At 48.2% G+C, this 13,971-nt stretch overlaps 1 protein-coding gene across 5 annotated transcripts in view; it reads left to right on the forward strand.

Moving 5' to 3' along the window:
* Positions 1-270: 270 nt before the first annotated feature.
* The window catches only part of GLIS1 (GLIS family zinc finger 1), a 225,245-nt gene continuing 211,544 nt past the window's right edge, over positions 271-13,971 (forward strand). For 3 of the 5 annotated variants that reach the window (XM_082429442.1, XM_082429440.1, XM_082429443.1), the window contains exons 1-2: positions 271-350; positions 1,387-1,675. In XM_082429442.1, the coding sequence (XP_082285568.1) occupies positions 1,429-1,675 (247 nt within the window). In that variant the 5' untranslated portion in view covers positions 271-350; positions 1,387-1,428. Of the gene's footprint in view, positions 365-1,386; positions 1,676-13,971 lie in introns of all 5 variants that reach the window. The other 2 variants (XM_082429441.1, XM_082429445.1) reach the window with 1 other exon arrangement.

Genomic DNA, 13,971 nt, shown 5'->3' on the forward strand with positions numbered 1-13,971 from the left:
CCAGGCCCTGCAGCCCGCGGCGCCGCCCCGCGGGCCTGCCCTCATCGGCAGCCGGAGGAGGGGGGCCGCGCAGCACCGGGCGCCGCCGGCCGCCGCCTGTCAAACCCTCCGCCCAGCCTTGTGCCCGGCTGGCCCGGGCCCGAGGACGGAGGCTCCGCCCTCGCGCCGCGATTGGCCTTGGCGGGGCGGCCGCAGCGAGCCAGTGGCTGTAGAGGCTGTCAGGCAGGCCGCGGTCCCGCCCCCGCCCCGGGGTGCCGCCCCGCTGGACTCTGCTGCTGCTGGGGCTGCGGCGCCAGTGGAGGCGCGCCTAGCCTCGCGCCCCGGGAGCAAGCTGCTGCGGCCGCCGCGAGGTGAGCGGGTCGAGGTGAGAGGGGGCGCGGCCCGCGGCCCGGGAAGCGGGCGGGCGTCCGGCCAGACATCCGAGGCTGGCGTCCCAGGGAAGGTGGAATTGGGGAGCTTTGGGATGGCGCGGGGAGCGCGAGGGGAAAGGAGAGTTTGGGGGCCCGGGGCCCTTTTCCAGGAGGGACGATGGAAGGCCCAAGGCTCTGTGGAGGGGCACGCAGCGCGCGCGCGCGGGGAGTGTGAGACTGTGCGGCTGCTAGTGTTGCTGAGAGTCTGAGCGGGTGAATGAGGGTAGTGTGTATGGCACGTCGTGTCCCCGAGTGTGCATTTGCGGGGTGTTTGGTGTGTGTGGGAGCGGGCGTGCATGGGCTACCGACTTTGTGCAGGTTTGCACGCGCGATAGGTTCGTTTTCTCAGCTGCGCGTGGGAGTGTGCGTGTCTCGGTGCGTGTGATGGGTTCGCGTCGCGGGAGTGAGCGCCCATCCTCCGACTCCCATTTTCGCAGCTTGGGTGGTGGTGGTGGGATCTCAGAGGGTCTGTCCCCCGGCCCGTGGGTGCTCAGTCCGTGGTCCCTGCGCGCAGCCGGCTCCCAGAGCGCCCACGAGGCGAGGAGTGCAGCGGGTGACCCACCCCGAGCAGTCTCCGCGGCTTCTCCAGAGCCCTGCTCCGGGAATCTCTGGTTGCCTCCCGCTCTGTATCTCACTGGGTGACGCGCACAGGCGCTGTCCCTTTTCCAGGCCTCAGTTTCCCCATTCGTCCAAAGAGGGCTTGGTGGGGGCGTATTGGGTGGCCGGGCCCTCCACAAGCCAGGGAAGGACGGCCAGCCGCTCCTGCGCCCTGGAAGGGGCTTTTACGCGGATCAGGTAGGTTAGGGTGAGTGTCACGTTAGGGTGAGTGTCACGTTAGGGTGAGTGTGGTGGCGCGAACCCGTTTCAAAAAGGAGGAATAAACGGAGGGATGGTGACCTGCCCAAACCTCGGCCTCCGGACGAGAAGGGGACCGCTCCGCTCATTCTAACGCGCCTGTGCTTTCTCCCCTCCGCAGGAGCCCGGCGCGACCTCCAGCGGTGCGCCCCGCCCCGGCGCCATGCACTGCGAGGTGGCCGAGGCGCACTCAGACAAGAGGCCGAAGGAGGCCCCCGGCGCTCCGGGTCCCGGCCGGGGGCCCGCTGGCCTCGGCCCGCACATGGCCTTCAGGGTCACGGTGAGCAGCGGGGGCTGCGGGGATGGGGGTCCGCGTGACTTGCTGCCCGCGCCACCGCGCGCCCACGACCTCCTCGAGCCCCGGAGCCCCCGAGACTATGGTCCGTCCAAGGCCTCTGCCGCCGGGAAGGGTAAGTCTGGCCCCGCCGACGTGCCTGGCCGTGGGTGTGGAGAGATTTGGGCTCTCTGACGTTTCCACCGCAGGCCTTTGTAGGAATCCTCCGGAGAAAACTTGGTAGAACCTTCTCCGGAGTTCATCAGTTTCTCTCAAGTTGTTTGGGACTCCGTTGTCATTCTGAAACGATGATTGTTTAGGAAGCATCTAATTTAAACTCAGTAGCCTATATTGGGGGAGATGGGTGTATAGACAGCTCAGATTACATAATTTTGCTTCTGTATGTTTCTGATAAAAGTTGTGTGAAACTTGTCAAAATCTTATTATAAATTAGGATGAGTAGCAACTCGAGTATGTCTATCTCTGAGGCTGCTAAAGGCATCCTTTGAAGTATTCCAGTCTCCCTCAATAACAAAAACCAGAAGCCTTCAGCAAGACCCCTCGCCTGTTGGGACCTCAGTTTCCCCATCTGTCAAGTAAGGAATTAATTATACCAGATGATTTCTGGATTCCTGATGGAAAATTTTATGAATCTATAATCTAGCCTGAGTCAAGTCCTGACTTTAACAATGGCTGTTCTGTATTTGATGCTTCAGAAGCATAGTTTTGGGTCAAAAGTTAGTTTGCCATACCCTTCCTCTACCCAGTGAGGCTGGTGGGTATAAGGTGCAGGCTCCAGTATAATTAATGGGTCAAAGTCAGCGATGAGGCTGGATTCTCATGAACATGTTCTTCTCATCACAGTTAATTATTATTGAGCCATTATTTATAAGTTTCATGCTGACAGATAATTAACCAGAAATTGGGGAAATTGTTGAGGCACTGTGTCCTCCCCCCTGCCCCCACCTTTTTTTCCCTGGGAGAAACCAAAGCTTTGGGGTTTCATTATTTCAGTGTTTGGGACCTCTTGGTTCTATTTCCAGCTGATTCTTAAGGAAAGACAAAAAGTGTGTTTTATGGCTCTGTAAGCATCACTACTTTAGCATCAATGAGCCCCAGCAACTTAGAAAAGGTAGGGTGGCTTGCTTTTAGAGATGAGAGCTCCTTTTAGGTTAAAAAAAAAAAACAAAAAAAACCCCAACTCCCCAATGCAAGGACTGGTAAAATGAAATAAATATAAACACTTTTTTTCTTTTTAATGAAAACACCTGACCTTGTAGGAGAGCACTATTTCTTGTCTCGTTGTTTTAAATGTCAGTCTCTTCTCCAAGAGACAGAGGTCATTTTTTAAAGGGTAGATATAGAAAAAAACGCCTTTAGCGTATTATTACTGGAATACACACGAGGTTCTCTTTTACTAGGGAGAGAGAGGGCTGTGCAGCAAGACATGAGTAATATTTGCTGCCCTGAGCTCCCTCGCTTGCCCCCTCCTTACACAACCCTCCCTTGAATAGATACCCTCCTGCAACATTTTGTGTTTAAAAAAATAGCTGTCAATTGAAGATCGAGTTCTCTGCAGACCTAAGCTCTCCCAAACATAGCCTTTGTTCCAAGCCATAGTTAGAGACCTTTTGTCTGGATGCATTGTGTACACCTTCTGACTTCCATTCCCCCAAATCCCAATTATTTTTATCCACACCCGCCCAATGTCTAAAACATGAGATCTTTAAATCAGGATTATATTTGAAAGGGGCAGAGGAGGATAAAAGAATGCGAGGAAGCACCTCTTTCTTTGTACCTTAAGATGGTTGTACTGATTAAACTTTTTTAAGATGCTTCTGTTTTCTTCATAGCCCCCAGCAAGGCTGGTGGGGTAGGATTTGTCCCACCCATTTAAAAGATGAGGAAACTGAGGCCTACTGGGTGCGGGGTTTCTGGCCAGCCCATTGCTTATGGACCTGGGCTTGAAGAGGTTTCCGACCTGGCCTCTGTCCCTCTATGCGAATTTTTTCCCATAGTCAAGGCAGGCAGTGGCCTGACACAAAACCAGAGCTGGGCAGCCCTCTTGAAAATGCCGTAAAGGAAACCTCTTACTGCCCCCATTCCCACCCAAATATTCCCTAGACATCGCAACCCTTTGAATATTTGGTGTCTAGCTCCAAGTCTCAGGCTTATTGGAAACAGACAGGTAAGAATACCAACTGAAAAATATTTATTGACCGTGCTGGAAATTGTAAGACTCTGCCATCCAGGATCTGTGGGACCGGGGGAAGTTATTTCCCCTCTCTGAGTCTTAGTTTCCTCATTTGTAAATCTACCGTGAGACTTACTTGGATAGACTGAAGAGAGCATTAGTGATAGAGTGTGAAAGGGCTGCCTCAGTGCCTGATTATTTTGGAGATTACTCTTGTAATGTGTCTAACGTTCTCAACTTCTGGTTTTCCATTTGCACGAGAGGTAATAATGCTTCCTCCCAAGGGAAAATGAAACAGTTGTTGTAAGAATACTTTATAAACTAAGAAGGAAAAAGGGGTCACTTTTATTAATTCATGTAGGGCACCGTGTTATGGTCAGCGATACTTGAGATAAAGAGGGTAGGGTGAGGAGGGAGAGAGGTTTGATTTTTTAAATGTTGACTTTAACGACTTTACCTCTGGTGCCCTAGCCAGAGGAAGCTGAGAGGAGCCAAGCTGCAGGTCTTTTGTGGCCACTGCTGCCTGGTGACCGGAGAGAAGACAGTATTGCTTGGTTTGGAATCAGGTTTCAAATGATCTGCCTTCCGTTTCGGACAGACCCTAAGCCGAGGAAGGGAGTGAGCTCTTGAATCCAGCAGCTTATCCGTAAATGTTGGGGTCCTCTGCGTTTCCAGATCTGGAGTTAGGAGGCACTGGGGATGGTGCGTCGTCATGGACTAACATTGTCATCATTTACAATAAGAATCACGATCTGTTTATGACAGAGTCCTGTTTATCCAGGTTCCAAACAGCTGAAAAGGCCAAATTACCAGATGCTACGTTTTTTCTTTCTTATTATTAAATACCCGACACTCTGCTTTTGGAAGTCCTGACAAGGAAAGAAAGTAAACATCTGGACTTTATGGAGGCGGTCAGCTTTGTGGCGATGGCCCGATGATGCTCGCTCCCTGTGCACAGTGCTTTACAGTTTTCAGCATGTGTCCCCCACACGTTCCCTCATCTGCCCTCATGCCAGCTGAGCTCTGCCTACCTTGTGGGCTGTTCCGAGGGGACAGATGTAGAAGCGCTGGCTTCTTATTACTGTGATTCCCATTTTATAGATGAAGACATTAAGGTTCAAGGATGTGCTCAAGGCTACAGACAGTAAGTGGCAGTTTCTAAGGCTTCCTGTTCCAAAGTTTGATTCTGGTTCCACAACTTGTACCTTCTATGTGTGTGTGTTGGGGGCCGAGAGCTGGGTGTTCATGACGGCCTCCCGAATGTTCCCAGAGAATTTAAAATATTTTTGCTTTTGGTATTTCTTCTGTCTCGAATCTTTGGAAGTTGGTAACTAGTATCTATGCCATCATTAGATAACTTCGTAGTTTACCAGAAGATTCTGTTTGACCAGAATTGCTGCTCTCAGACCAAACCAGATAATGAGCTCACTATTTAATTCTCAGCGACTCACTGGGCCGTTTTCATTGTGCTCTGAGACTAGACACGTCCTAGCAATAAAAAGGAGGCTGACGATCATGACAAATGTGGACTCTGCCATTAGTAAAAGGCCATCATAACGTGGCTGGAAATTCCAAAAAGTAGTTAATCTTGTAACTTAAAAAAAAGTTAGTATATATATTTTTCTTTAAAAATGAAAACAAAAAAGGAAAGCAGTTGTAGATTGCATTAGGGGCATTAGGGGCTGGTGGTGGAAAGTAAGACATGACAGTTTTGGTTGGCATTACCTGGTAGAGTTTCTTCATCTGAATCAGAAGCCACTGTGATGTTCTGGGGAGGCTTTTGAGGGGCCAGCACATCCATAATAGAAAGGTATGAGTTATTTTGAAAGCATTTACCCCCTCCGGCTCTAGTGGGCAATTTGCTTGCATTTCATCCATTTTAAAGTGCTGGTCCTGTGATCCGGAAATAATCAGATCCAAATTTTTTCAGTGCTTGAGGTTTCAAATAAGGGGGAGAAAAACCTGCTGGCCAAATGTCAGGCTCAGTGAGACAAAGAGAAACATGTATGTGTGTGGGTACACAAATAAGATAGGAACATGTTGCGTCTACACTCTTAAGAATTATGTACCCGACAAATCTTTTATAGACATGTAGCGGAAATATAATTCCCAAAGATTCCCTAAGAATCTTGTGTGGCTAGAATTCCTCTTCCCTTCCTGCCTCCTAAGCTCTTTAGAAGCTGCTAAGACTTGGCGTGCAAAATGGAAAGGGGACCAGCACATGAGATCGTAACTTAATTTAGGCTTAGTTGTTTCTGAGTCGTTTACCTGAAGTGCTCAGCTGGGCTGAGGTCTCAGGACTGTCTTGGCTGCGGAATCATATCCATAGGCTGTGTTGCTCCATCTGTGATGAAAATACACGTTTCTTTATACGCCGTGGTTATACGCCGTGGTTTTCCTTCACACTTCTCCTCCTTCTGAAAAAAAAAAACAAAAACCTCACCCCATCTTTGAGTTCTTCATCTCCCTGCGTTACAGTTGCATGAGAAGTGAAGTGAGCCAGCACACTTATTTTTACAGTGTGTTAAAATCCCATTACAGGCATAAGTGCACAATGAATCATTTAAAAAAATATATTCTTATGTTCTTTGTTCTGAATGTTGCATAATTATCATCATTTTCTTTGGTTTTATTTTGTGGAGTTTGGCCAGCATCCTAGAAAAGGGGAGAAACTAAAGTTTGGAATGGGGTTTTCAACCCTTTTTTGGATAGGAATAGGGAAAAAAAAACAACAAACAAATAAATACCAACTTTATTTGTAAATTGACCAGTGACTGTCGCTAACTGTGACTTTTGCATAGAGAGGATAATCTCCCTTCTTTCTCTCAATTTTCTTAGAAAAGCAATTCCTTGTTTTGAAGCTGATATGGTAGTATTTCAACAACCTCACCTTGTATCTGTGATTACATTCAAAGTTAAATTACAGGGTGTGGTTTGCTAATTTTTTTTTCCTAATACAGATTTTAGTTGCAATTAGTTTAGACCTGGAGACACAGTTGTTTCTTCTGGTAGGGGGTAGTCTATTTTTGTGTTTAAAGAAACAAAGACATTCAGTTCAAGGGGGAGAAGAAATGAAACAAACTCTACCCTGGGCTTTGAAAAATTCAGCTGCAACATGCAGAAAGCCCAGCTGCGATACCAGGGCCAGGAAAAAAGAGCAACCTCCTGAAATATTTGTGCTGCTCGCCTTCCCTGTGCTAATGATTCTAGCAGTTTAAAAACGGACTTCTTGTTTATCAACAGCCGCTGCCTGAATTAATAGTTTACAATGAAAAAAAAAATGCTTTGGCGTTAGAAGCAAAGTCCGGGACTGATAGCTGAGTTACTGAGTTAAGGGAAGCAGAAAAGAGGGGGGAAAAGTTTTGTGGCTGCTTTGGTCTCCTAAAGCCTTATTTATAAGAAACTGAAAGAAAACAGAGACCTGGGGTGGGGTGGGGTGGAGAAAATACAACCCTAACCCAGTGTCTTTTAGTTTAAAGTCACTTGAAGCATCTGTTTTCTTCTTTTCCCCGTCTTTCCCTAAACTCCAAAGGGTTATTCCTTCAGAAGGTTTCCGGTGGATTGAGGCGGATTGTGTTAGCATTACGAGCTGTGTTTTTAAAGTCAGCATTTGAGTCAGATGCACTGAGAGGAGCCCTTCAGTCCGCTCACTGAATAATGCATTTCCTGCATGGCCTGAATTTTTTTGGTGGTTATGGTTGGGCCTGTCTGGAGCAAACACACGCGCCATTGTACAGCCTCAATGCATGTGGGCCATGCCCTTGGCTTTGAGTCTCGGTTTCCCCATCTGTAAAATGGGAAGCAATTCCATAGGATGACCCATAGTCTCTTCCTACTCTGTTGCTCCGGGATTCCACATGAACTTCGCTGGGGCAGTTGGGAAGGATCTAGGGTATGGAAAGAGGTCAGGTTCTAGATTTGATCTCTCCTTGGAACTCTTGACTCCTGAAGTAGAGCACAGAAGGAACCGGAAGAGGGAGGGAGGTCAACTAATCTTTACTGAGCACCTATTCATTGCCAGGCCGAGCAGTTTATAGCTGTCATTGCACTTAATAAAGCCCAACAACCCTATGAGGAAAGGAGGCATTATTCTAAATTTACAGATGGGGGAAATGAGGCTTGGAAAGGTTAATTGATTTGTCCAAATAATGAGCTTACGATTTAATTCACAGTGACTCACTGTATAGGTAGCAGGTAGTAGAGGCTGGAATTTGAACCCAGCTCTGTCTGACTGCAAAGCCTGTGCTTTCCCCCTAAAGCACAGAGCTCTCACGGACAGCCCTTAAAACCCAAGTAGTGGCAAGGAGTCGCTGTGGCTGCAGAGTGTGCCCCAAACCCTGGGGGAAGGCAGCAGAAGGCCACAGGCCGGTCCGGATGACCAGTCCCCGGAGCAGACTTCTGAGTCTCAGCTAACAGGCCGAGGTGTGATTTTAGGGGGGGCTCTGCCTCCATTGGACTCTGCCCACCGCTCTGCTGCAGAAGTGGCTTAAGGACAGTGGTTCCCGGTTGTGACATGGGGTCCTCAGGCAAGGAGTCCGAGACTGGAGGGCCTCTAGAAGCAGCCCCTTCTCAGAAGCAGCGCATACACGCATCCCGCCGGTTACTGCAGCTTCAGGTCTCTCTTTGAGCCTGTCATGCAGTTTGGGGAGCTTCGTTGCCCGAGCCCTGGCTGCAGTCGCCCTTCCACCGGTTCTGAAGACATCTGTTTGAAGAGAATTCCTCATGATGGCACCACACGTCGTGTGTAGAATGCATGCTTCACTGGGCATGATGGCTTGAGATCTATTAAATAATTATTTCTTATTAAACGCTTGGTGGGATGAAGAAAGGCTTGTGGGGAGAACAGGCCAGGGATCAGAGTGAACTTGAGCGTTTGTGGGAAATGGGTCTTTTGTGTCAAATGATGAATGAGTCAAATGACCCTCTATGGAAGGAAGAGGTCCCACGGCTGGGTTGTGTCTGTGGTCTTGCATGGGGGTGTGTGCATTCATGAGAATGTATGTGAGTGTGGACATTCTCAAGGGATCATACTTCTTCTGAAGTGGAAATTGCAGGAGGCTTTATTGCCCAAAGCTTCTTTGCCTTTGGATGTTGACCCTGGGTCTGAAAGGGAGAGTATGAAGGGGTATCAGGGATGGCCTGCTTGAACTGTGGCCCAGTCTCTTCCTATTTGTGTCTTTTCTAGCAGCCAGATTACTCTTTTAGATGTTGTTGCTTTTGTTTTTAAATAACAGGTTTGATGGCAAAGAAGGCTTTAGCAAGAAACCAGGGCGTGTTATAAACCCAGCTTTAAAAATACAGATCCCATTTGCTGTTTTAAGCTCTCCGGAGGGCCTGGAGATTGGGTTTATTTTGGAACGTTGGTGGACTATATGAATTACTTCTCTGAGGCTTGGGTATTTAATACCTAATAGAAGTTTGTATAAGAGTTGATGATGTATTTTGCCGACTTTCCAACCCTGTAAATAAATTACACGTGCCGGCAGAGGCTGCCAGGATCCACTGTGTCAATTGAAGCTTAATTTTTATCCCAAACCACTTAATACTTTTGTCCTAGTGAGTAGAGAAAATTCCCGGGTTTCGCCCAGCAGCGGGCCCATTCTGAGATGTAGACGGTTTCATGAGCCCACGAACAGGCCTCCGTGGATTCACCGATCTTGACACAGTTTTCAGTGGTTAAGTAGCTTCAGCCCTCTCAAGTCCAACCCCCAAGGCAGAGAATGATAATATAATTTTAAGTGTATCGTAAAAATGAAACTCAATAGCTTCCACTCCGCAAACCTGTCTCGCTCCCCTTCTCTCTGGAGAAAACAGCCGTAATTGTGTGTTTAATCTCAAGACCGCCTGTGCATTTTATCTTATTTGAGTGCAAAGCCCAGGTAATAACGTTGGCATTTCCAGTGCGAAACAAAATCGGGTTTCTAATTTGGAGACACTATTAAATATTTCATGCTTCAACCAAACTCAATTCTTTTTTCCTATAATAAGTTTAAATATTAATTCTCTGGAATGTCAGATGCCTAAAGCTAGGCATTTAGTGATCTGCAGTTTCAAGTATCTTGAAGAAGGTTTATGAAACAGGATATTTCACTGGGAGGGATGAGTAGTGTGTTTCAGAGATATCTGAATTCAAGGCAGCGTCTTCTGATTTACTTTTTAAAGGGAAAAGGTCATAAAATAAGTTGCTTTATGTGCTGAAGTATTAAGTGGCTTAGGCTGAAATAACAGCAGAGACTTTACTGTTTTTCCCCGTTACATTTTAACAATGCTTTTTGGGGGAGGGGGTGGGTCATTTTCCCGCCTGCTTGTCTCCTCCCCCAGCCACCCCCCCCCCCCCCCCAACCAGATGGCTTTAATTCTAACCAAATCCCACGCTGAGGCCAAATGATTGATCAAACAGTCATTTGTACTTACGTAGCTCTCTTTGTGAGAATATCTCTGCATCGGAGCTTTTTGCCGGGCTCGGCTCATCTTTGGGACTTCAGATGGTTGATTTCCAGCCTGGAGAGGTGGAGGTATAGGGGTAGGTGGAGGGCAAAAATCCTTCAATCCAAAGAATTCCTTGCTTAAAACCTTTTTGTTACTTCCCATCCCTGACAGCAGGGGTATCCAAGTTTTCTAAATACAAGGACAAAAATCGATCCCCTGTCCAGATAGCTGTTATATTTTTAGTTATCTGTTGATGGAGAAAATACCTGGAGGTTACTAGTTTTAAGGGCTCTTTTAAATAGATTTGTATTTTATCAACCACTCACATATCTGTAGAGACATCGATTTGTTCTATAGACAGTCTTTGCCTTCAAGCTCTCCCCTGAAATTACAACTTGGCATGTAGATTCGCAACCAGTTGACTGATAGAAGAAATCTGAGCCCCTTGGTCTGGTGTTCAAGGCCTTCCCGCCAATCCAGTTCCACCTCTTCCTAATGTCTGCTTTGCTTGTCCTCCAGCAGCGTCGGATTTTTCTTTTTCTTATAAATTTATTTATTTATTTTTATCTTTGGCTGCGTTGGGTCTTCGTTGCTGTGCGCGGGCTTTCTTTAGTTGCGGTGAGTGGGGGCTACTCTTAGTCGCGGTGTGCGGGCTTCTTATTGCGGTGGCTTCTCTTGTTGTGGAGCACGGGCCTAGTTGCTGCACGGCATGTGGGATCTTCCCGGACCGGGGCTTGAACCCGTGTCCCCTGCATTGACAGGAGGATTCTTAACCACTGAGCTACCAGGGAAGTCCCAGCATCGGACTTTTCCTTGTGCAGCTTCAGACCTGGAATTTTCTCTTGTCCTTCTGTCCTTACACACTTTGAGCTTCTTTTTATTCATTTTTGTGCCTCTTTAAATCATTTTTGGAACATAAAATAGTTCATATTCAAATATTCATCTTTGTAGCCTTACGTCCAGTACCAGGTCTGGCAAAGTACATATCTGAGAAGCAAATAGTGTGCTGGTTGGGGCTGTAGGTGTGGGACCAAACCACTATGTTTGAACTCTGGTTCCAGGTACAAACTTCGGGATCTTGGGCAAGTTATTAAGCTCTTTGGGCCTCAATATTCTTACCTGTAAAATGGGGATAACAATAGTAACAGTCTCAAAAGACTGTTACGAGGATGAAACGAGTTAATACATGTATAAGTGCTTAAATACAGAGATTGGCACATGGTAAGATGCTCAATTAATGTTGAGGTTATTATTGTTATTGTTATTGCTACCATGTAAATGTTTGGTAAACAGAATCTCTTAGAAGGGCCTTTCTTCCCTTCCTTTTCACCAGTCTGACTCCTACTTATTCTTTAAGACCCAGCTCAGGTGACACCTCTTCCTGGAAGCCTTCCCTTTCTCCCTTGGCCTGGTTATGCTAGAGCTCTGGCACCCACACCTTTATCCTTCCTTCTGCGGTAACACAGGTCATACTCTGTGGCGATTTTCCATTTACTTATGTGTCCTTGAGGACAGGGGCAGAGTCTCATTATTCCTGCATCCCAGTGCCCAGCACAGGGCCTGGCTCAAGGTGGGTGTCAAGGAAGGTTGGGAATGGACTCCAACCCAATCTCTGCCCTCAAGGAGCTTGTAGCCTAGAAAGGAGAAGCTGAGTTTTATGTCTTTGTTTTTCCTACAAGGTTAATCACATGGTAAGGTCTCAGCACATGTGAGACTCCAGTGAATGCACAAGGAGTTCTCAAGTACAGACACAGCCCTATTCTCCTTCCCACATCGTCTTGGGGCACTTCACAACGAGGTCTGTCCTACTTTTCTAGGTGACATTGGGCAAGTCTTCTCACCTGTCTGGGCCTCCCTTTCCTCTCCTTTCTGGGAAGAGTTGGCTTCAGTGATCACAGATCTTTCTTGGTGGCTGCCAGGCCATGGGCCAGGTGGAGGAGCTAGGGGCCTGACGGCTGTCCCGAGTGACTGGCCTGGATCGTAGGCACACTTTGCCACACACCTGCCCCCCTTCTAGGCAAAGTCCCAGGTGCTTTAAAGTGTGTCTCATCTTATGGTTTAAAGAGCAGGTATTGGTGGTTGCAACACATCTGACCCAGATTTCTCTACGATGAAGAAGAACCTTGGAAATGAGAGCGAGGAGCCAGCTCTTGGTCACCCTGCTGGGGTGGAGATTGATGTATACACCCTGGATCCCCACTTCAGGACAGGCTTAGACAGACCCCGGGGGGATTGTGTTGGCCTCCTGGCCGCTCTCTGGGTACTGTTGTGGTTTGAGCTTTGTGAACTGTAGAGCTCTGCCCAAATCACTATTATTCATTCAATCCCCCATGAACAGATGGGAAAACTAAGGTTCAGAGAGGTCATGTTACTGTGCAAAGGTGGCCACATGGCTTTTGGAGTCAGAACTGAGTTCAGATCCTGATTATACCATTTGCTGGAACTTGCTTGGGCAAGTTCATTGGACTCTGAGTCCCAATCTTTCTCATTTGTAGAATGGAGATAATGCCTATCTCATAGAGTTGATGAGGGGCTTAAGGTGAGGCGTCTGTAGAGCACCTAGCTCAGGGGCTGGCACACAGTAGGTATGTAACACAGGTAAGCTGCTGTTACTGCTCTTACTGAGTGGCAGAGCTGGGCCTAGGTCCCCAAGCCTGACTTGGTCTGATGCTGTTTCTCCTCTACACTGCGGTGTCCCATCCCCTTACTCTGGTGTTTTGTTTTGTTTTGTTCTTTCTTTTTTTTTTGGAGAAATTAGAAGAATACGGACTTTGGGGTTTCAGAGACTGAGGTCCTAACCCCAGCACTGGAGGACACAGATCTGAAGCCCCTTGGCTTCACTTAGGGTTAGGGGAAGGTTAGGAGCTGTCTATGTCCCTTGCCCAGGTGGGCATGGGCTACCTCAGCACAACTGTCTGACAGGTCCTGGCCCTGGGGTCAGTCCAAGACATTCACTCAACCTGTGGTGGCTCTGGTGTCTGGCAGGAGGGGGCTGTTTCTGGGGTGGGTCAGGAGGTACAGACCTCCCTCCCCCTGTTCCTGGTTTATTGGGTTGGGAGTTGCCTTCGGACTCTAATATCCAGGTGAATTACCTTGCTTCTGCCTCCCAAACTCATGATGCTGTTCCTGTTCTGCTCCCACATCCCTGTGCTTTCGGGTCTCTGCAGCACTGTGGAGGCTTCCATTTGTTGGGCCCTGCTGTGAGCAGATATCCCCTGAAGCCATTCACTCCTCGTGAGGTGAGTATCATCACCCCCATTTTACAGATGAGAAATACTGAGGCCCAGAGAGACCAAATGACTTGCCCAAGGTTCTAGAGCTGGTAGGTGGTAGCTGCAGGCCTGACTCCAAGACCCCGCCCTTTCTCACACCTTGCCACTGCTCTGGGCCTTTCCCCAGGCCCTCTGAACTCTGCTGCCTTGGGTCCGATCTTCCCCATTCGTCACGGTCGAGAAACTGCCTCCTCCAGCCAGAATTACCGTTGCCCTCCTTCATCTTCCACTGCCCTTTGTCACTTTTCTCCCGTTGAACAGTTGGGTATTATAGATGCTTCCTCCCTGACGAGACTGTGAGCTCCATGGAGCAGGGTCGTCTGTAATGACTGCATCTCTGACTTGCAGAAGGAGTGTGGACCAGAGAAGAGAATGAATGCAGGATCCCAGCAGAATTAATCTGTCCCTCTGCAGTCCAGGTGTGGCTTCCTGGGGAGTTCCCCAAGCAGATTTTCAGGACAGGAACCCAGAGTGGCTCTCTATGTCTGAGCCTCAGATAGTGATCTCTGCCTGGCCAATTGTCAGGAGCATATGGGA

This window comes from Balaenoptera physalus (genome assembly GCF_965194825.1).
Source record: "Balaenoptera physalus genome assembly, chromosome: 1".
NCBI lineage: Eukaryota > Metazoa > Chordata > Mammalia > Artiodactyla > Balaenopteridae > Balaenoptera > Balaenoptera physalus.